The sequence below is a fragment of the Meles meles genome, chromosome 4 (assembly GCF_922984935.1).
Source record: "Meles meles chromosome 4, mMelMel3.1 paternal haplotype, whole genome shotgun sequence".
NCBI lineage: Eukaryota > Metazoa > Chordata > Mammalia > Carnivora > Mustelidae > Meles > Meles meles.
The window spans coordinates 104177091-104200871 of record NC_060069.1 but is presented as its reverse complement, the minus strand read 5'-3'; the positions used below and the strand labels follow the sequence as shown (position 1 = coordinate 104200871).

Here is a 23781-nt window from a genome sequence, read left to right as displayed (position 1 = left end):
AAGCTATAGGTACTGCCTGAGAGTTTGCTACCATCCACTCGAGGGGAAGGTTTACTTCTGAATCCATCAAGATGACTCAGCACAGCAGCTAGTGAGGCCTGTGACCAGAAGGGTCTGAAAATTCACTGTTGACACAGTTCACTTGACATAGCCAAACAAGAATATCAACTTATCCACAAGTACACACTATTTTGTTCCCTCGTGCATGTCCTACCAAGGTCTTCAAAGTCCCTTTGGCACCTTTGCTTGACTAAAGGCCACCATAACACACCTGGGCTTTCATTCTCTCCCATGTATTGGATGAACATAAGAATAGTTACAGCACACTCTCTGCGGCTGGGAAAACCTCTCCTAGTATTTTGCTTCCGTTCCTTCTTCCTGCTTCTAAGTAGCTATAATCAAAACCTTCCCTATTTGAGACATCAGAATCACAAGTTTTCCCTCAACTCCCACTTTATTTTGGGACATTCTAATGTGTGCTGCAGAATAGTTCAGTGATTTTTCTTTACATATTCATTAATAATTTTTTTTCATTTTATTATTTTATTATAAATGATTAGATTTAATTAAAGGTCAAGAAGAGGGGGCGCCTGGGTGGCTCAGTGGGTTAAAGCCTCTGCCTTCGGCTCAGGTCATGATCCCAGGGTCCTGGGATCATGATCCCAGGGTCCTGGGATCGAGCCCCGCATCAGGCTCTCTGCTCAGCGGGGAGCCTGCTTCCCTTCCTCTCTCTGCCTGCCTTTCTGTCTGCTTGTGATCTCTGTCAAATAAATAAATAAAATCTTTAAATAAAAAAAAAAGGTCAAGAAGAGGCTATAAAATAACTAGTCTTATACAGATTGACTCTTCTTTTTTTAATTTTTTTATTTTTTTATTAACATGTAATGTATTATTAGCCCCAGAGGTACAGGTCTGTGAATCTCCAGGTTTACACACTTCATAGCACATCAGGTTAACTCTTCTAATATCTTCTTCCTTTATCAGCTTCATGGATGCCCAGTGAAACATATAGTTCATCCCCCTCAGGTGCAAATTCAACAAATCATGGTGAGTGACAGGGGGGTAGATTTAGGGTTGGGAAGGTGTTGGCAGAGGTGGAAAATCAAGAACTGGTAAGAAACCAATCTCAGACAAGTATAAAAAGTGCAACTTGATGATGAAAATGACAATGAATAGAACCAAACTTCTCCCTGCCACAGTCACTCAAAGAAGCTAGTCAGAGACCAAGTCTTAGATTTTTTTTCTCTATTTTATTTCAAAACAAAACCTACAAAAATAGCATTTCTTGGCTAATTAAATCCATTAAAAATGCATTTTAAATTTAAATTTTCCATTAGAAATTGAGATGATTTGTCAACATGGAATTGTCAACTAGAATGTTGCAAAGGAAGTTTTATTGACTTTATCAAACACTTTACAGTGGGAGAAATGGTATTTCATTGGGAGGATACAGAACGGTCCCATTTTTCTATGGGTCCAACATAAGACATTTCCCTATAATCACTTAAATTTCTCATGGAGATTCTTTAGCAAATATTGTTCTGTTCCGTGTGCTGTACAGCTTCTCTTTTCCTCTTTAAACCTATAGAGAGTTACACTTTTTTGGTAGTTGTTAGATTCTAAGGTCCAAGTCTTGATGTAAATTGGTCCTTAGTAATCTTTATACATAGTACTTAGGAGCATTTAGGCCATTAAAATTGAGCTCTTCCTTCACTAGTGAGATCCAGTCATGATTTTACACCACTTGATTGGGTTGAGATGGCTGTTAGGATCAGTTCATATATCCCCCATATATCCCTAGGTGTTGTTTTCACCAGCACAATCAGGACATTTTCAGAAGTTCCCACAACTACCAATGGATCTACTAAAAATATTCACATCCATATCACTGGTGAGTCATTTACTTTTTTCTCAATTTTGTGTTTTACTCACTCAACAAATATTAGTTGGGTACCTACCATTTGCCAGGCCCTGTACCAGTTGTTGGGTATACTCTATGAAAGAAATACATCTTTCTCGTCTTGTATACATAGAGACCTTGAAAACACTGACCTTCGGAAGATTATAATCTATTGAAGATGATATACATTAAGTAAAAAATCATATAATTAAATATATTTGTGACAGATATACTGACATAATATAAGGTATTATCAGAACATAACAGAAATACGTTATTTTAACTGGCAACAGGAAAGGATAAATATATCCTCTAAGGATATATTTAAATTAAAATCTGAAAAATGAATAAAAATTGGCCAGGCAAAAAGTGAGAAACATTTTATCCTATGAAAATATATCTGAGACAAGAAAGATTGTTGGGGGGTGCCTGGGTGACTCAGTGAGCTAAAGCCTCTGCTTTTGGCTCAGGTCATGATCCCAGGGTCCTGGGATGGAGCCCCATATCGGGCTCTCTGCTCAGCGGGGAGCCCGCTTCCCCCTCCCTCTCTCTGCCTGCCTCTCTGCCTACTTGTGATCTCTGTCTGTCAAATAAATAAAATCTTAAAAAAAAAAAAAAAGAAAGATTGTTGGAACAAAGAGTATTTCTGTAATTAAACTAATAAAATTTTATCGATACTGAATATAATTTCTTGTTTTATATCATAAGAGATCAAGATCTTCCCAACCCAGATCTTGATTCTAAGTGCAGAAGTGTTGTCAACTCACTTCAGAGGGTGTTCTCTTGACTGGTGAGCACTCCACTTGAATTCTCAGCTTATTCTGTATCAAAGGTCATCTAGTCCTCAGATCTTTGGAGCATCCTGCATACAACATCCCAGTAGAACAAACTGAAGTCCTACCGATGCCTTTCAGATATTGGTGCCTTAAAAAACTGCCTAGTTCAGAGATGGGGCAAGATGGAGCTCCGCTTCTCCACTGGGACATTCCTGAAATCAGTGATCTCATTTTCTGTGTGTGGTAGGGAGAAAAATTTTAAGCATTGATTTAAAACCTTTTGTTCTTTTGTTTCTCTGAAACTTTAGGGGTAAAATGTTATTTCCCACCATGTTACCAATGTAGAGCCTAGTAAATTTTGACTTGACTGAAACAGAACTTTGTGTAGTCTTGTTAATCATCTGTATGATTGTTTCTTTTATGATCGTGATACTCTAGTCTTTCACAGTTCTACTGCTACTGTGAACTAGTGTGAACTAGTCACCTGCACATACAACAAAGCATATGGGTATGTTTCAGGACTACATGGGCTTCCAGAGTAACCTAAGCATCTGCTTAGACTAGGCTGAGGTTGGGTGAGCATCAGGAAGACCCCAGGTCTCTGGATGTGTGTCATAAACATGACAACATCATATTGCTGCAGTCCAAACTATGTTAAACATAGAGAAGATTTGGTAACCAATATTTTGAATCCATCTCTTTTGGCCTATGTGTTTTGAGACTTTGCTTTATAAAAAGCACTATAATAAATATGAGGCAATTAGAGAAATTAAAAACCTAGTCTCCGCCCACAAACAGTTCACAATCTAGTTGAAACAATAAAGGAAAATGAATCCAAATCATTCTGATACAAAATCAAATTTTTGCTCAAATGATCTACATAATCTGAAGAGCTAAACATCTATCCATAATGTATAAGGAATTTCACTGGGGTGTTGTTAGAAATAACAAACGCCTGGAAACAATTTAACCCTTGAACATTAAGAGACTGAGTAAATAAACCATGATACGTCTATATGTTGGGGAACTAGCCACTCATTTAATCAAAGAAGGTAAATCTCTATGCACTTTCATGAAAAGTATTCCAAGAGCATTTTTTTTAAATTTTTATTTATTTTTTTTTCAAGAGCATTTTTTTTTAAGAAAGACACAAGGGACAGAACAATATGTATTGCCCTCATTTCAAAAAAAGATATATATTCATAATACATATACATGTTTATATATGCGTATAAAATTTCTAGTGGGATACATAATTAACTATTAAAAGTTACTGCCTCTAATATGAATAACTGGCATCTGAAGTCATAAAGACATTTCCTTTTTCATCATAGCTTTATATTTCTGTACTATTTGAATTTTTAACATGATTGTAAAATGCTTTTCAAAAAGGGAAATATTTAGTAACTGTGTAATTATAAACATTCCCTTTTATTCTCTGCAGTAGAATCAATCTTACTTCCTAAGAGAGTTAATTTTCTTAATTCTTCCTTCATGTTAGAAAAAAGGTGAAACAGTCCAGAATATGATATTTACATTGCCAATGGTCTAAATCAACAATATTGGAAAGTCTTTGATTGACACAGTCTGACGTGGTGTACAAATGCTAGAAATGCAATGAATGAATTGAGTGTGGATATAATCAAGGGGTAAGAAAAATCAGTCTACTTATCACCCGCCAATATAATTTCCACCAGACCTTTACTTTTGACTTCCTCCCTTTGCAGACCATAGAAAGAGCAAAATAACTGATTTTAGTTTTACCCCTTTTGTCACTTCTCTCCTTTCTATTGCCGAAATGTGTAGAAGGAGAGAGAAAGGAAAAGAAGGGAGGTGGTAGAAAGGATTAGAAAATCTCCATTCTGGACACCGTTCCCTGAGTGACATCCAAATGAAAAGTCTTGGATGATGATCTTTTGAGCACTACAATTCTATGCGTACTAACCAGGCCTTCTCAGTTTAGGATTTTCAGCGCATCAAAATGTTATGATGTTATAATGCTTTTTTCCTCCTCCTAATACATTAATATTCCATAAAGCATATAATGACTCCTTAAAGAATAAGCAAAGTCAAAGCTAGGCCATTATTTCACATATAAAGTTTCCTTTACTGGAGTAAATTTGGAATACAGATTTAGAGCTTATCCCTTTTATTTTTCATTTTTACAAATTCATTGCCCATCATGTGCCAGGAAGTGTCCAAGGCCTTGGGAAAATGAAAGAAAAAAAAAGATTCATTCTGAAACATTATAACAAGAAAGACATCCACATAAATAGTAACTGCAGACGTGCAAAAACAGAAGTGAGAACAAGGCATAGATATGATCCCAGATCGTGATTGTGGTCAGTGAGGGCCATTGGAGAAAACAGGTAGGAGAGAGGGTTCAATTCATCCTGCTTTGAAATTGCCAACATTTGGCCTGAAAGTTCATCTCTCGTTATGTCCTTTGCAGGTATTTTGGTCAATAAACCTAAAGATGGAATGTCCTGGCCGGTGATTGTAGCAGCTTTGCTCTCTTTCTGCATCGCGCTGTTTGGTCTCGGAGTGAGAAGGTGGTGCCAATACCAGAAGGAAATGTGAGTATAATCCTGAATCTGCGGGAACAGAGATAGTTTTTCAGTACAACATATTCACTCAGCACTTTGTTTTTTTTAAAAAAGATTTTATTTCTTTATTTAACAGAGAGAGAGAACACAAGTAGGCAGAGTGGCAGGCAGAGAGAGAGAGGGAGAAGCAGGCTCCCCGCTGAGCAGGGAGACTGATGCAGGACTCAATCCTAGCACCTTGGGATCATGACTTGAGCTGAAGGCAGACGCTTAACCAACTGAGTCACCCAGGTGTCCCCACTCAGCACTTTAAATGTCACTCGTATATGGCATTCTCATATAGAACTGAGGAAAAGAGGCTCAGAGAAGCTCCCCAGCTTGCCCAGCACCACCCAGCTGGGATGAGTTGTGCAACTTCTGCCTTGGTGTCCCCCTCTCCCTGCTCAGTTGGTGACACTCGTCAGATGGAGCAAGTCAGTGGGCATGAAATGAGAATGGAGCCTTGCCTCACCTCAAACACTAAAACTGATTTTTCTTTTAATCTTCATTACTTTTTCATTTTCATGCATCTCTGAACTGCCTGGGCCCAGCTGGGTCCAGATGCTCAAGTGTGAAATTGAGTGAGAAAGGTAATTTTAAGAAACCCCAGCTGCTTTCCACAGAATGGGCTTTTACCATCCTTTTTCTTTTTCTCCAAGGACAAAAGAAAGTAAACAGTGAATTACCCCTTTTTTGTCTTATTGACATATCTTCCAAAAATCTTTTCCCTCCACTCTGCCATCTGAAATGACATGTCAGATTAAGCCTCGCTTTTCTGACTTGGCTCTTTTGGATCCAGAGTTGACCATGATTGGAGGAAACCCCTACAACATACAGAGCTGCTCTCCCACTCCTTCTACTGCTACTGTCTAAGATGCCAATGACCACTGCGCGGTACCTTCTACTTAAACTGTCCTTGAAGACTCTATATCCATGTGTGGCAAGTGTTTCCTGGTGAAAAACAAAACGCTAAACCAGTAGTCAGAAATTCTGGACTCTTGTCCAAGGACTACACTTTGGCTACCATATGACCTTGAGGACTTCCTAATTTCCCTGAAACAACAGAAGTGCAAATTTCTTAGAATTTTATCTATCTGTTGAAATATATTATCTGCATCAGAGCATCAGAAAAAAACAGGTAATAGGCATTAGATATTTTTATTAAAAGAAGAAAACGGGAAACTGAAATTTTGAATTGATTCTTTTTATGATTCTGTAGTCCAATATTTGTGTCATATAGAGATGAGAATCTCTCTCTCTCTCTGTCCTTCTCCATGTCCATGTCCTTCTCTATCTCTATACCACAGCAAGGGGCTATGGATTTGAGTCAATGACAGAAATCTGTCCACAGATGCATTTCTGTGTCTTGATATCAAGAGAGCTGGAGAATTTGTACAGCTAAATCCCAAACTCAGACGTATGCCTAATGCATTTCAGACAAAGAGTTGTGCTAACATAGAACAGTACTTTTTATATAAAGATGACTTTAAGGTTGTTCACTGATACAAATGTAAGGGATTCTGACATTAACCACCCAGTATCAACCAATACGAGGATTCCGTAGAGCCTTTCTTCCCATCTCAGCCCTATCCTCACAGTGCACAGTGACTGTGTGGGTGAAGGCGGGGGTAAGGTTGGCAAAGGGATTATATGAAAACCTTCAGTCGTTAGTCCCAGAATTTAAAGATTTTGTCTCTGGAGGAGTATTTTAACCCACATAAGAGAAACACTTCTTCTATTAGGAGGCAGTTTCCATGGAGAATATGGGTTCTGGTCAAAAGACCAGAATTGCTAGTCTGGTTTTCTTTACCAAGTTGCTGAAGACCTCAGGGCCTCAGTAGAATGACGACAATAGTGTCCAATCCCTAGATGCAAATTAAATAATGTTATGATAAAAATGCTTCGCAAACTACAAAATACCATATAAATATTAATGATATTATAACGTAGCTAATAAACAGAAGGAAAAATTCTGAGGGAACTGGTGGGTATGTCTCTTTCTCTGTGTCCTATTTTCCTATTTCCTGAATCACCACCTCACATTCCTAGCCTTGAAAGAGCAATGTTTTGTTCCTAGCATGGAAAGACCCCCGCCTTTCAAGCCACCTCCACCTCCCATCAAGTACACTTGCATTCAAGAGTCCATGGGAAATGATCTGCCTTGTCACGAGATGGAGACGTTCTAAGAGCCGCTTGAAACTTGCCACATAGATCTCTGCTAGAATCCTGCGAGAAGCTGGATATTGTGCTTTATTAACATAATTGCCCTCTAGCCAAACCTTTCCTGCAGCTGCAATGGATGTCAGAAGTGAGTGACCTGTTTTCCCAACAACTCAGCCCCTTTCATCTGCATGCCTGAAACTGAGCAAGAACGAGGCGAAGTCATGCTCATACCCCATGCGATCTGTAGGAATGTTCTTGCTTATGTAAGAAGTGCAAATGAGGCTGCTGTTATTAAAAAAGTACTTGCAGTGTTTTTATTTTTCATTTTAGTTCACTGACTGAGGTGACGACAGTGGTTTCAAGCATATGTCCACGCCAGATCCTCTTCCATTTGGGCATCTGCCAACATTCTGAACTATTTGCCAAAAGTATGCTCTTCCCTGAGGTTTGTTGCATTCCCTAGGAAAATTACAAAAAGAATAAAATGTGAAAGTTCTAGAAAGAATTCCAAATAAGTGCAAGTAGTCTTTGTACGGAAAATATTTTGCTTATTTTCACTAGAGGAAGTCGTAATACCTTGCACAAGGTGCTAGTCCCAGTCCCCCTTCCTCCCACCATGTTCTGCCCAGCCTCCTGCCCCATAGATTGAGGAGGGATCAAAGGGAAACCTGGCGAGCAACCAAGTAGCCTCGGAGACATAGGGAACACTTCATTGGCCTTTAAAATGATATGAACTAAGAGTGGTCCGGTCTCATCCTCAGCTTTACCTGTGTGTGTGTATGTGCATAGGTTCGTGAAACTATTACATGAGTAAACAGGCACCCTAACCCCGATCCAATTTCTGCAAATCCTATTATTCTCTTTTTCTTCTGGGAACTCTCCTGTTCATCCAGTCTGCATGTTTTTATCTGTCTTGAGATAAATACAGGCTCGAATCATACTGGCGTTGTTGAATTAATCCTGTTCCTACCACTCTTTTACAAAATAGTTCAGATAGAACATATAGGTAATAGAGAAGAAACCTAGTTAGCCAAACCTGTTCTGTATTCAACAAGAGTTCCTGAGTGAGTAAATTACTGATGCTCCTTGTTCTTCTAAACCACCCAAACATCCTGCCCTGGGAAGGAGCAACAGATGTTGCTGTCAGATATTATAACGTGGCTAATAGGCAAATGCTGTGTGGATTTTAGTCTCAAAAGGAACATTTAGTTCATTTGCAGTGTACTTATCCCTGACCGCATGTGAGAATAACTTGGAGAGTTTTTTTAAACACCAGCACTGTCCCACTCCAAAACAATGAAATCAGAATCCCTGTGGAGTGAGGCCGAGGCATCAGCACTTCCAGGTGATTCGAGAGTTCAGCCAAAGTTGAGAACTGCTGACCAGTCAGGGTCCCTTCTCATTAATCAGAATCTTGGTTAGGTACTTATTTTTGGTGGTGACCAGCCTCTAATGTGTCCGTCATGATTCTTGCCTCTTATATAGTCCCCTGATACCGAATGCAACTAACTTGTATAGCCGGCCAAGACTAGGGTGAGGCAAGGAAGACACCTATGGTATAAAATTTAAGGATATATTCAAATCCAGGGTCATGTACTTGTACAATCTTATGAGTACCGGTTGCTGGCCCAGTATAACCGATAAGATATGCAGAAGTCACCAGAGTGTGACTTCCAAGGCTAGGTAGCTTCTGCCTTGATCTCTCTTTGATCGGTCTTTCTGGGAAAAGCTTGTTGACATGATGTGAGGACACTCAAGCAGCCCTGTGGAGAGGGCCCCCTGTCAAGGAACAAAAGCCTACTGCTAACCAGTATCACCTAGCCAGCCATATGAGCAAGCCATCTTGGAAGTATGTCCTCCAGTCCCCAGTCAAGCCTTTGGTTAACTGCACCTAAGCTGATCTTTTGACCGGGACCTCATGAGAGCCAGAACCACTCAGCTAACCTCTTCTGGTTTCCTGACCCACAGACACTGTGCAGGATAATAAATACTCATTATTTAACACCACTGTCTTTAGGTATAACATGTTACACAGTAATAGATAACCAATACAGCCCAATGAATGGAAAAATAAACTAATGTTTGCCTGCCTTAATTACCCTCCATTCCTCAATTATTCTTGAGAAATAAATAAGACTAGCTTAATATGTGCCTTTGTCAAGAATAGTCGCTTTTTTTTTTTTTTGATCCAGCAGAAGTTTTGTTTTAACTGAAGAACATACGGTTGGCTTGACCAAATTAACTTTGCATTATAGGTCTTTAAAAACATTAACATTGGGGCGCCTGGGTGGCTCAGTGGGTTAAAGCCTCTGCCTTCGGCCCAGGTCATGATCTCAGCGTCCTGGGATCGAGCCCCGCAGCGGGCTTTCTGCTCAGCGGGGAGCCTGCTTCCTCCTCTCTCTCTGTCTGCCTCTCTGCCTACTTGTGATCTCTGTCTGTCAAATAAATAAATAAAATCTTTAAAAAAAAAAAATTAACATTTTGCCAGGATGGGCATTAGAAGTCCTATTACAAAAATGGAATTAAGACACTATGTGAATTTGAGTTGCCCAACATCACATAATCAGAAGGGATAGAGCCAGAATGATGGAAATCCATCTCTGGTTTCCAGTCCATGGTGTGATCAATCTCCATTATATCATAATATTTCCTTGCTTTGGTGTCTCTTTTTACTATAGACAAGAGATGTTTTGTGTACATTTAAGTAAATATGATTTTTTAATGCCCAAATTGTTGACAGAAAACAAAGAAAAGTAGAAATAATTGACCCCTGAGGGTAGAATAACCAAGAAAGTGTGAAAAAAAAATGACTAAGAAAAAGTAAAAAGAGTAATCAAGACAAGATGCCAAAAGAAGTTTAGAGAATCTGACCAAGTCCAGAGATAATGAAAGAGCATTGTCTCAGAAACTCAGAGCCAGCAAGAGGTTTTTTTTTTTTCTAATATATATTTTTTTATTTGTTTATTTACAGCATAACAGTGTTCATTGTTTTGGCATCACACCCAGTGCTCCATGCAGTACGTGCCCTCCCTATTACCCACCACCTTGTTCCTCAACCTCCCACCCCCCCCCCCCCCGCCCCTTCAAAACCCTCTGGTTGTTTTTCAGAGTCCATAGTCTCTCATGGTTCATCTCCCCTTCCAGTTTCCCTCAACTCCCTCTCCTCTCCATCTACCCATGTCCTCCATGTTATTTGTTATGCTCCACAAATAAGTGAGACCATATGATACTTGACTCTCTCTGCTTGACTTATTTCGCTCAGCATCATTTCTTCCAGTCCCGTCCATGTTGTTACAAAAGTTGGGTATTCATCCTTTCTGATGGAGGCATAATACTCCATTGTGTATATGGACCACATCTTCCTTATCCATTCATCCGTTGAAGGGCATCTTGGTTCTTTCCACAGTTTGGCGACCGTAGCCATTGCTGCAATAAACATTGGGGTACAGATGGCCCTTCTTTTCACTACATCTGTATCTTTGGGGTAAATACCAGCAGTGCAATTGCAGGGTCATAGGGAAGCTCTATTCTTAATTTCTTCAGGAATCTCCACACTGTTCTCCAAAGTGGCTGCACTAACTTGCATTCCCACCAACAGTGTAAGAGGGTTCCCCTTTCTCCACATCCTCTCCAACACACGTTTCCTGTCTTGCTAATTTTGGCCATTCTAACTGGTGTCAGGTGGTATCTCAATGTGGTTTTAATTTGAATCTCCCTGATGGCTAGTGATGATGAACATTTTTTCATGTGTCTGATAGCCATTTGTATGTCTTCTTTGGAGAAGTGTCTGTTCATATCTTCCAGCAAGAGGTTCTTGAAGGCAGCCCTCTAGGCACACTGATTTAGGAGAGTTGGCTTTAACTTGCACTTGAAGATTGAATCTGCAGAAATACAGAAACTTTGTTCCTTGAGTTTTGATAACAGCAGTCATGGCTATGTCGACCACCCAAAGCTTGAGTGTCCAGCAGAGACAGCTGAAATGGTGAGTGAAAGTTACCCCCGTGGGAGAAAAAGACATTAACTGGAGAAATGGGCTGATGTTGCTAGGAGAAACACAAGATGAGATGGTGAGAGAAGGGCATTTTATTTCCCAGCTTCTGCAAAGGGGCTTTCTTCCCTGGATTCTGTGATTACTCACAAGGCGGCATGCTGTAGCCAGGAATCCATGACCAGAGAGAGCAGGAGATTATGACCTTGGGCAAGATCGGAGCCAGAGAACACGTTTGAAATGATTGAATACAATTTTTCTCCCCAACCGGCATCTCTATAGTCTTCTAATTTCTATTACATTCTTTGCCTTGTCTGCTCACTCAGATTCCTCATGTCTCCTCAAGGGCTCTGTGAGATTATGATTATATGGTGTCACAATGGGGAAAATAAAGGAGATGAGTAACATACCTAAGATCACAACGTAAAGAAGAGAACATGGAGGTGCCTGGGTGGCTCAGTCAGTTAAGCTGCTGCCTTCAGCTCAGATCATGATCCCAGGCTCCTAGGATTGAGCCCCACGTTGGGCTACCTGCTCAGTGGGGAGTCTGCTTCTCCCTCTGCTCCCCAGCCCCCTGCTCACTCTTTCTCAAATAAATAAATAAAATCTTAAAAAAAAAAAAAGCTGATCTAAAAAATATCTAAGAACCACACCCTCCATACCCTCCATGAGTGTAGAGTTTAATGGGAGAGATAGACATTTAAACAAATAAATACATATGAAAATAAAAGTATGTATAAAGAAGGGAAACGAATAAAGAAAAGGGTATCATTTCAGAGACAGAATGTAAGAAATATTTTCAGAAGGCTTCAGAAAGGAGCCGTCAACAGAGACAAAGGCACTGAGACATAGTAACCCGACTTGAAAATCTTACCTAAGAATTATGCATACCCAGAACACAAGAAGGGTTCAATACTAGAAAATCTCTTAATATTTTGCCATATAATTAGGGCTTAGGAGGGAAAGCATACAATTAATCTTAAAAGATGAAGAAGCTTAAAAGGTCTTTGGCAAAATCCAGTGCCCATTCCTAATAAAAACTCTTGAGAAAATGGTATATTGTCTTAACTATATGTTTATACATAATATGTGTGTGCATATCTGTATCTATTTATATATAACTATATATATACATACACTAGTGTAGTATATAGATATAACTAGTTATATATATACATATACTATAGTACACATACACACACACATATATGTGCTATAATATATACTATAGTCTTTGTACATACATACTGTAACTACTCCTACAAATGTAACTTTACAAATAGATGTGTCCAGGGACACCTGGGTGGCTCAGTAGGTTAAGTATCTGCCTTCGCCTCAGGGGCTCAGATCATGATCTCAGGGTTCTGCAGTCAAATGCTCTACCACTGAGCTATACCCCCTGATCTCGGGGTTCTGGGATCAAGTCCTGCTTTGGACTCCTTGCTCAGCAGGGAGCCTGCTTCTCCCTCTGCCTGCTGTTCCCTCTGCTTGTGCACAAGCACTCTCTCTCTCTCTCTCTCTGACAAATAAATAAATAAAATCTCTGTGTGTGTGTGTGTGTGTGTGTGTGTCCAGATACAATGAAAGCAAAGATGGATACATTTGACTACTTAAAAATAAAAGTAATTTGCATGGCAAAAAAGCAAAATCAAAGGCAAATGATAAACTAGGTGAAAATACTCACAACATATATTACAGATAAAAGCTGATAAAGAACTTACAAAGAGGATAAATAAGCTTTCAAAACCTATGGAGGGGGACCTAGGTGGCTCAGTCAGTTAAGTGTCTGCCTTCACCTCAAGTTATAATCCTAGAGCCCTAGGATCCAGCCCCACCTCACACTCCCTGCTCAGTTGGGAGCCTGCTTCTCCCTCTATCTGCTGCTCCCCCTGCTTGTGTGCACATGCTTTCTCTCTCTCTCTCTCTCTCTCTCTGGCAAATAAACAAAATCTCATAAAAAATAAAAATAACTCTTAAAACACTTGAAAAAAATTCAATCATTAATATTAAAAGAAATGCACATTAAAACTTCACTAAGACATCATTTCTTCCTCATCCACTTGTGAAGAATTTCAAACCTTTGATGATGTGCTCTGTTATCAAGGCTATGGGGAAACAGGTACCCTCATATGTTTTTGAAAGGAATGCAAGATGACACAATCACTATGAAGAGGAATTTGACAATATCTAATAAAACTGCATATTACATTATCCTTTGACCTCAGGAATTTACCCTGAAGCTCTACCTCCAACACTATATGCACAAAGTTATTCTTGGCAGCATAATTTGTAATTGCCAAGTATTGCAAACTATCCAGATGTCCAAACATAGGAGATTGGTCGAATAAACTATAATAAGTACAGCCATCGAAATAGGAAATAGACTCTACAGCCATCAAAATAGGAAAGAAAAAAGTCTCCATTGACTGGTATGGAGTGATTTCCAGGAGATAGTATTAAGAAGGAAAAGCAAAGCAAAATACAAAGACTATATAATATGCTACCAGTGTAAGAAAGAAAAATTACAAATATATATAATTTATATAATATGATGTCTGTCTCTCATTGGTGATGTTAATTTTGATCCTAGGATTATGACTTGATCCTAGGATTAATTTGACCCTAGGATTATGACTTGAGGTGAAGGCAGACACTTAACCGACTGAGCCACCTAGGTCCCCCTCCATAGGTTTTGAAAGCTCATTTATCCTCTTTGTAAGTTCTTTATCAGCTTTTATCTGTATGTATGTGAGTGTTGTATCGTAAGTCTATATACATACATGCCTGTCTCCCAGATACGTCTTTTGAAAGGAACAAGGAGCAAAGATATTCCAGTAGCAGAGAGCACAGCTGGCGATCAGATCTTGCTCATTAAGATAATTTCCTGCTGAAAGGAAGCAGAATTTTTCAAAGAAATCTCTGATTAAGAGCAAAGATGATGTAGTGTGAGACGAAATATTTTGCTATGGCAGAAAATAATAACTTATTCCAAAAATGCTGGGGTTTACCAGAGAATGAAAGCAAGAGTCAGCTTGAAGGGACTCCTACTCGCTAAATCTGGGATAATTTGAGCACCAACCTAATTAAGTACGCTAATGAATTAGAAACCATTGAAAGAAAGCAGGAATTTTGGGCACCTGGGTGGCTCAAGTTGGTTAAGGGTCCGCCTTAGGTTCAGGTGATGATCCCAAGGTCCTGGATCCAGTGTCTCAGGGGGCTCGCTGCTGAGCGGGGAGTCTGCTGCTCCCTCTGCCCCTCCCCTCTTTCCTGCTCATGCTTTCTCTCTCTCTCTCTCAAAAATAAATTTTTTAAAAAAGCAGGAATTTATGAGTACTTACCAGAAATAGGTGCTCAAAATATAGGTAAGGTGAGACAGAGAAAAAGAGAAAGCAGAGGTGGGGGAGGAATTGTAGTAAAGATGGGGTCAAGCTAGATTCATCAACAGATGCCAGCTAAATCAAGCAGGAAGTTTTGATGACAGTTAGGATATTTTCATGGTCTCTAAGGATCTGCCAGAAGTATGCTTGTTGGTGACAAGGGAGGGAAACGACACGGTAATTATGTAGTGGAGAACAACTTAACCAAGTGATCGGTCGAAATGAACACCACTAGTGAGGAATAGATGAATAGATGAATACCCCCTCCCCCACCCCCCACCCATGTCCTACCAGGAAGGACACAATATCTCCATGCAGTATTAAGGCAAAGATCAATTAAACTGAATCCAATCACGAAGAGACACTGAATAAATACAAAATAAAAATGTCTTAAAGAAAGGCTCTAAAAGTATTCCAGATTAAAGGAAGCTGAAAGGATATGACAATTAATGGCAAATATCTAACTCCAGACTGGATCCTTTTTACTGCAGGGGAAGAAAAGCTACAAAGGAAATCTGACCAATCAGATCTGACATTTGTCAGATCAGCTGACAAAATTGGAATATGGGCAGAAGACTAGATAAAAGTATTGGTAACTCGGCTATGGTTACGTAAAAGAATATTCCTATTCTCGGGAAATACAGGTTGAAGTACTTAGGGGTAAATGACCACGATATATATAACTTACTCTCAAATGGGTGTGAGTGTATATGCAATACACATATATTACATGCACATACACGAATACATAGAAAAACAGATGGTAGAGATATTAGCAACAGATGAATCTAGGTAAAAGGAGTATGTGGGGGTTTTTTTCTGTTTTTATTTTTGCAATCATTTTTAATGTTTGAAATTATTTTCAAATAGAACTTTTTTTAAGTGCTTAAGTAAGATTCCAGTAAGTAATGCGTAACTAACTCTAAACCAGCCTATTTTTTTTCAAACGAGCCTGTTTTTTCAAACATTGCAACCCTTACGGTATGACAAGAGGCAAAGATCTGTTCCATCAAGGGAGTTTCGTTTGACTGTTCTCTGGGACTTACTTAATCTGAAAGTTCAGGAGAAAGTAAATGAAGATTCATCATGCAAGCTGGCTGTTTTTGTTTCATTTCTGGGTCTTCTCCTGCCTTGGGTACTGGCTGGGATCCACCAAAACTTCAATCAATTTTCCTTTCTTAAGGAAACGAATAGAGCCCTTTGATTTTCCCAAAACTCCAGGGCAAGCTTTTCCTCTCACCATTAAACTATTTCATATCAAAGGAAACTAAGCTGTGTCCCGAGAGAGACTGCAGCTCCTCGGGCAGCGGTTTTTGTCGACACCTTACTGGAAATCACGGAAACAGTGTATGCTTTACAGCAGGTCCTGCCTCCACATCCGGCACTCAGGGTGGCAGCCCACGTCGGCTTCCCCAAGCAGGTGCTGGGGCTAGAAGGCTCAGCAATCACTTCCCCTTTCCCTCCTAGAGTACTTTGTCCATCTCACCAAGCGTTCAATAAACAGCTTGACCGGTATGTGTTAATTCAATAAACAGTGAATTTGAAGATACTCTCTTTTTTTCCTGAGACCAAACTTTTTCGTTTGCTGCTTTTGCTTTAGAATAAAGTTTCAGTGAAAATTTGCCATTAAGGAAATGAGGGCCAAGGACTCCTCTGTTGGACTGGAATGTCCTCAAGGGTGTCAGGTAGCTTTGTATACCTCAGCACCCTCAGAGGGAGGGCGAGGCCTGGGACAAGTTAGTGCTCAAGTACTGTGTGAGTGAATGACAGGTGATGGCCAGTGAGAGCATAATAGAGGGGGAAACGCCTTGCGGAAGAGAGGGTTTAGCTGAGACAGGTGACAGTCTCTCACTCACCATGGTGAGCTGAGTTTTTTGGGTTTGTTTTTTTTTTTTCACTCAATCTGTGTCATAAATGAATACATCCCCTTGACATCTGTGTTCTTCAAAATCTTATTGTGGCAGGTCAGTCATCTGGGTGGTTTGGCGGATGCCTTAGATTGAAGTTGCCTTTTCAAAGTTTCTCTCAGATTGGTAGAATCAGGCCTGTATCCATGCGTGCTGAGAAAAGGCCAGGTCCTGGGAATCAGTGAAGACTAAGTAAACACAAACACCACGGTCGGGGGCAGCGGTGGTGGTGAGGGGAAATGAGGAGATGTTGGTCAAAAGGTACAAACATCTTGTTGTAAGAGAAATAAGTTCTGGGGACCTAGCAAATAGCATGGCATATTGTATACTGTATTGTGGAAAGAACAGATCTTAAATGTTCTCACCACAGCAACACCAAAAATGTAACTATGTGAGGTGAAGGGTGTGTTAACTAACCTTATTGTGATCCACATTTCCCAGGACATACATGTTCACAAATCATTACATCATACACCTTAAACAATGTTATGTGTTAATAATATCTCAGTAAACCTGGAAAACAAAGAAGAACCCCAATTAGCCCAGTGAGGAACCATGGTCTGAAAATTTTTTATAAGATTTTATTTATTTATTTGACAGAGAGAGATCACAAGTAGGCAAAGAGGCAGGCAGAGAGAGGGGAGGGGGAAGCAGGCTCCCCACTGAGCAGAGAGCCTGATGCAGACCTCGATCCCAGAACCCTGGGGACATGACCTGAGCCAAAGGCAGAGGTTTAACCCACTGAGCCTCCCAGGTGCCCCTTTGGTCTGAAATTTTAAGAGCAAGAATGGATCTCAGTGGGTCAAAGTTCTATGGGTTAGTTCTATGGGTGAAGTTTTTTTCCTGATCAAGTCAAGAGCAGAGAGTTAAGTCTTAGATGGGAAGTCTTTGGTCCTCTACTCTCCTTAAGTTGATAATCGAGTCTCTCATGGCAAAAAAAATTGGGCCCACGTCCCCGATTTGCAACCAGGTGTTGCCCCATTTTGCCCAAGGTTTGGAAAATGGGCACTATTTCAAGTTTTGGCCTCAAATCCACCTGTGGTCTTGTACTTTGCTGAACCAGGTTGGAGACTAAACCAAGAGAACTTCACTGTGTATAATTGGATTCAGGGTGCATTTCTCTCAGACCTGAGACTTTCACATGAGGGAACATGAATGCCCAAGGATATGAATGTGCACCAAGAAGGACTCAAAGCCACGAGATAAACATAGCACCTCTAGAATCTCAACTTTATTCAAATTATATATACATATATAACAAAATTTTAATGGATTTGTAAAAAAAAAAACAACAACAACAAACCATGCCACTTGAAAGAAATGCTATAATCAGTGCTGGCCATATAGGGCTCTGGAAAGTGTGCATTTATTCTTCATGCTTAGGGGATCTCAGGAGGAGACGTTGAGAAGTTCTGCCCTAGGATTGCACACACACACTAATCCTACTACTGTGAGAGTGCTGGGAGCACAGGGAGGTGACTCCCATCCAGGCCATCTATACTCCTCATTCTGAGAACTTTTAGTAAGTGTTCCTGAGCCTCGCTTCCTGAGGTCTGAGCATCTCATCCTGAGTACTGAATGTGAGGAGGGTGTAGAGAATATTTTGAGCTGTCCCACAGGTGAGAGTGTGACTAATATAAAGGCTTTATTAGAAAACTCCCAAAAGCACAGTGTCAAGGTTTTGCTGGTAGTAGCAAACTTTAAAATGTCAGGTCCATATTTATATATAAGACATTCCACTAGACCCAGTTCCAGCAAAAGTGGGGGAAGATTTAAGTAAGAAAAGATAATAAAGAGGAGAGGAAAGAATGACCTGTGAAAAGGTAAAAAGGATCTACAGCCAGAGGAGGGGTGGGGGGGGGGGGGGAAACAAGATGGTTCAAGAGACCAAAACACTCATCTAGTGTAATCTTCCAGCAAATGTTTCAACCCTGCCTCTACCACATTGCTGTCTTCTTGTTGCCAAAATTGGGTTGGATGTTTCCATTGCAGGGACTCCTATCTTCCTCTATTGCATTCTGTTGCCTAACTCTGAGTCCTAGAACATTCATTTTTATACTTGGGTGAAACAAAGATGTGTGGGATAAACTTTGCTTTTTTTTTTCTTACTTCTGCTACTGAGAGAAAGCGGAAGCTGTGGGCACTGATAGGTTGTTAAGACAAACTATGACTTCCTCCATGAAGCAATACATGTGTCTGAGCTGAGAGATTACCTGCAGAAACAACAGATCAGAATCCTTTGAAACCAAATCATCAAACTGCAGAGAAATATGCTAACAGCTTTTAACTATAACCTACCATACAGAGAGAGTTGCTAAGAGAAAAACACTAAAGACTCATTTTTATTTACGCTAAAATTGATTACCTTGTTTAAAAAAAAAAGAATGACTTTTGTTGGTTGAAATCAATTTCTCAAACTTGTGATTTTAGTAATAAAGTTGGCAGAGAATGATCATATCTGTTCTCAATTACTCCGATATTTACTCCTTAGATAATGTGTCATCATGCTATTTCCAAATGATGTCTGCAACCCCAAACACGAGTCAGGTCATTAAAAAAGAATGCTTTCCTTTTTAAGATCGAATTTGCCCAATGAACAACGAATGTAGAGAAGTCATTCTAATTGTGACCGAAGGTCAAGTGTTTACTAATATATAGTAGTACACACAAGCTCTCTTCATAGCTAATGTCATTCTCGATTCCAGGAACCTTGGGGTGGGTCAAATAAGGAGAACGGTTGGTTTTCCTGCCAGTTCAGCCGAGATCAAGAATTTCTGCCAAAATAGTCTCCTCTAATTGCATAAATTTACACACAACATGGGTAAGAGTTGCTTATTTTGCCATTCTTCCTATTCCAACTTTTTATGAAAGAGAAATTGCTCGACATTTTAAAGCCCTGATATAAATAAAACCTTTGCGACATTAAAATCCCTTGGGGACCTTTTTAAAAAGATGGAATAGAAAGGTGTCACTCCCAGGGGATTTAATTCATTAGGGTTGGAGTGTGACCAAAGAATCCGTATTCTTGCATAAATTCCCCAGTGGCCTTACTGGTGTCAGTGCTGGAGGAACATTTTTTTTAGGGTAATTGAAACTGAAAGGAAATTTACTGTGTGCGTGAAATGTGCCTTTACCACCAGAAGGTGGCACTATAACATATTAAATCAGGCATTCTGCCACTAGCTGACTAGCTGGAAAACTGGCCTCGGAGTCTTTATTTTCTCTCAATTACTTTCTCCGAGATAAGGGAGGGGTGGAAAGCGGAGCTGAGGAAGATGCAAGCAAGGAGTGTGGTGGGATAGGAGGAATAAATGGATATGAAACTAATTTTACACTCATCACTTGCTATTAGCTCCTCTCAAAATGATCGTAGAGACACTGTGTCGTTTAAATACATTTTCTTCTAAATAAACTAAGAAAACCTGCATAAATAGAATAGACTCAGAGGCTATCAGCATCTTCTGGAACCCCAAGCCTTTCCACCTGGGAGAAACAACCTTTGGCCAGCTCCTACCTGCCATCCTCTTTTGTCTCATTACCAGGATCCCCATTGGGAACCAGAAACCCCCCACAGGCAGGAGGTGATACGCACATACCACCACTTCCTGTTTCTGCTGACTGCCCTCCTCTCCAGTTCAAGGACACTCACCTCTGTGTCCGCAGGGCCTTGGTCCTAGTGCCACGAAGTCTGGCTCCAGCCCTAATCAACTAAGTAACTGGATCCCCAGCTCCTGGTTCTGCCCTCCAAGTCTGTTCATGAGGCAGTGTTCTTGGTTCCCTGCCTTTCCTTGCAGACTCCTAAATGTCTCTAGTTCCTACAATGATGTCACTCTTCCTGGAGGTAATTGCTACTGCTGTCATCATGTCCCCAGCACCACCCATGTTGGGGACATTTCTCCATCCTACTCCCATCCTTGTTGCCTAATTTTCTGGCTTAAATTGGGAAAAGAAGGTCGGAGATGACGAGGGATAAACTCTGCTGCCGTGAGACACAAAACAAAGCAGGCTCTACCCGCCTCCTCATTTCAGTCCTTCACCCTCCCACGCCCACCAGCCAGGAGGGAAAAAAAGTTGTGAATGTGGAACTCAAAGCATCCTGTCGCCTTGTTCTCCTCTAGGCAATGTCCCTGGACCAAACAAGTGCCTGGATTCTGATTCTCTCTGAGATCTGTTCCTTTCCCATCTAGCATATAGACTGGGAGGCAAAATAGCACCGGTTCTTAGATTTGGGAGGCCAGAGACAGCCCTGGATGTTCTGTCATTAAATTAGTGTGTTTCCCCTGTGGTTCTTAGGATGTCTTCAACCAACTAAAATCCAGGCCATCTTGCCTTGCCAACCAGAAATGCCCAAATGGCAAGTTCTTTGGGGTGCTGGTTCTGGGACCCGACTATTCATTTATGACACAATTCCAAAGAACATGAGCCATTTTAGACACTGCCAAAATATAATGTAGCCTCCCAAAGAGGGCAAAGCCTGCAGTCACCTGTTCAGGAATTCAGCAGCATCCTTGATCAAGTAATAGAAAAATTTCCAGAAAAGAAAACTAATTTGTAGAGATTCTCCTAGAAAGAGATTTGGTTGTATATAACAAGAAATGGATGAACAATTTAAGGAGACTTGCAAGTGATTAATAATTTCAGAGCTAGGCCACTTGGGCTCTTGAATTCAGGGTCCATGGAGGTGAGAAGGGGGGATGGGAAGCAAGCACTGTCATTAAGAAAGTTTAGGCATTTAGTCTCTGTGTGCTAGAGCTTCCCCGTGCTCTCTTACCTTTTTCTTGCTTAGATAACTGATTTCAGTGATTTCCTTAAAGGACTGCATTTCTCCAACCATTCTTCCTAAAGTACAACGTGAGTCTCTTCTCAAAACCTTCAATGGCCTGTTTTGTCTGTGGAGGAGAAAAGGTTCAAACTCTTTAATATATTTCTATTATAAACTCTACCAAGTTTACAGTATGAACAGGTAACTCCTAGTGAGAGTCACTGGCACTATGATCGAGAGACTTAGAGTCACAGCTCTGCCACTAACTAGCTATGACATCTTAGGCAGAATCGTGTCTTCTTGAAGCTTTAGCATCCTCTTTAAATGGGGATAGAGATAGTACCTAACTCACCGGCCTCTTGTGAAGGTTCAGCAAGAATGAATGAGGCCTATTTCCCACCAATCCCTCGAGCTGCCCTGCTAGCAGCTTTCCTGTTTCCCATTTCCCACTCGCAGTCACAGCTTTGCTGCTGATGTTTTCCCCAGAGCACATTTCTTTCTTACGCCAAAACCGCCTGCCTGTTTTCCACCTGCAGAGACCTTATTCCAGTCGGGGCTCAAATGCCTCCTCTGAGAACATGTCCCTTGGCCCTCTCCACCCCCGTCAAAATGTGCACCTCTTTGTTCATCTCTACTGTCTGTATTATCCCTTCCTTCCATTTCACATCACAATATGTAATTCACATATTTTGCTCTCTTTCCTCCTGAATTATATTCTATCTGAGATTCCTCAGATGCCAACTTTCACTTAACTTTTCCTCCATTCCTAGCACCTACCAGAACAACTGGTACATGATAAGCACTCCAATCCATTGTAATTATTATCTTACTCCTTCTGTTAGTTTAGGCCCACAACCCTTCAGTAACTTTCATAATCCAGCATGTAAGAAAATACTACCTAACCAAATCTTAAATTTTATTTTCATTTTAAAATCATTTTTCCCTAAATATCTGTGGCATAGTATAAAAATCCCACCAATATTTTGGTTTCCATTACATTATTTAAGAGGAAAAATTATTCTCTTTGACTTACAGATACTTAGCTGAGATTCCTTTTTTAAAGATTGTATTTATTTATTTTAGAGAGAGAGCACACAAGTGGGGTGAGAAGCCAAGAGAGAGAGACAAGCAGACTCCAGGTTGAGGGCAGAGACCAACATGCGGCTCCATCCCTGGACCTTGAGGTTATGACATGAGCCAAAATCAAAAGTAGGCTGCTTAAGTGACGAAGCCACCCAGGTGCCCCTTAGTGGGTGGGTTACCTGGTAAAGATTTCATTTTTTAAGATTTTATTTATTTATTTGAGAGTGAGCAAGAGACAGAACACAGGAGCAGGAACATAGGGAGAGAGAGAAGCAGGCTCCCCATTGAGCAGGAAGACTGACATAGGGCTCGATCCCAGGACCCCAGGATCATGACCTGAGCCGAAGGCAGATGCCTAACCTACTGAGCCACCCAGGTGCCCCCTTAGCTGAGATTCTTAATGCAAGTTTTTTAAATTATAAAAGTGATATGAAAATATAATAAAATCTTGGAAAAGGAAAAGAAAAAACAATACAAGGACCCACCTATGAAACATGAGCCTGTTTTCTAAAGCACTGCTACCTACAAGTGTGGTCTGAACGAGCACAGCTAGAAATTTAGGAATGCAGAATTTGAGCCCATCTCAGAACAATGCAACCCAAATATGATGGATTTACACATTAATGTTTTAAAAAACCCTACTCTCAGACACTTCCTAGAACCCCACGAAGCATGTTTTACCAAGCGTCTGTCTCCTTCTCACAAACATTTATTGAGCACCTGCTATATGCCAAGAACTGTACTACACGCTGTGATTTCATCTCCAAGATTTCTCCCAGGAGGACTCAAGAATCTATGAAGAAGAGCGCTGGCTTCTTTTGAACTGTTTTCTTGGCAAAGTCAAGTCGCTGTGATCAAAAAAGCTGCCAATTTCATGGGGACACAAAACTTCTAGTCTTAAGTGATTCCGCATCTCTTGTTTCTGAATTCTCACACAGTGATATCTCTAAATCTAAAGTTTAATGCTTTCTTTTTTTAAAAAAAGATTTATTTATTGGAGGGGTAGGGGCAGAGGGAGAGAGAGTCTTAAGCAGACTCTGGGCTGAGCTTGGAGCCTGAAGTGGGGCTTGATCTCAAGACCTTGAAATCATGACCCCAAGAGCTGGATGCTTAATTGACCATGCCACCCAGGCCCCCCCTTTAATGCCTTCTTAATATGCTCACTCCTTCCACTAAGAGCTAAAAAATCAAGGGGAAAAATGCATTGAAATTAACATACCACAATAGAGCTTAAAGAACA

General features: G+C 40.4%; 1 protein-coding gene across 3 annotated transcripts in view; it reads left to right on the top strand.

Moving 5' to 3' along the window:
- Positions 1-9537, top strand: part of CD96 (CD96 molecule) — a 92525-nt gene extending 82988 nt beyond the window's left edge. For all 3 annotated transcript variants that reach the window (XM_046003896.1, XM_046003897.1, XM_046003895.1), the window contains 4 exons: positions 985-1047; positions 1802-1891; positions 5129-5252; positions 7339-9537. In XM_046003896.1, the coding sequence (XP_045859852.1) occupies positions 985-1047; positions 1802-1891; positions 5129-5252; positions 7339-7447 (386 nt within the window). In that variant the 3' untranslated portion in view covers positions 7448-9537. The remainder of the gene's footprint in view (positions 1-984; positions 1048-1801; positions 1892-5128; positions 5253-7338) is intronic.
- Positions 9538-23781: the final 14244 nt, after the last annotated feature.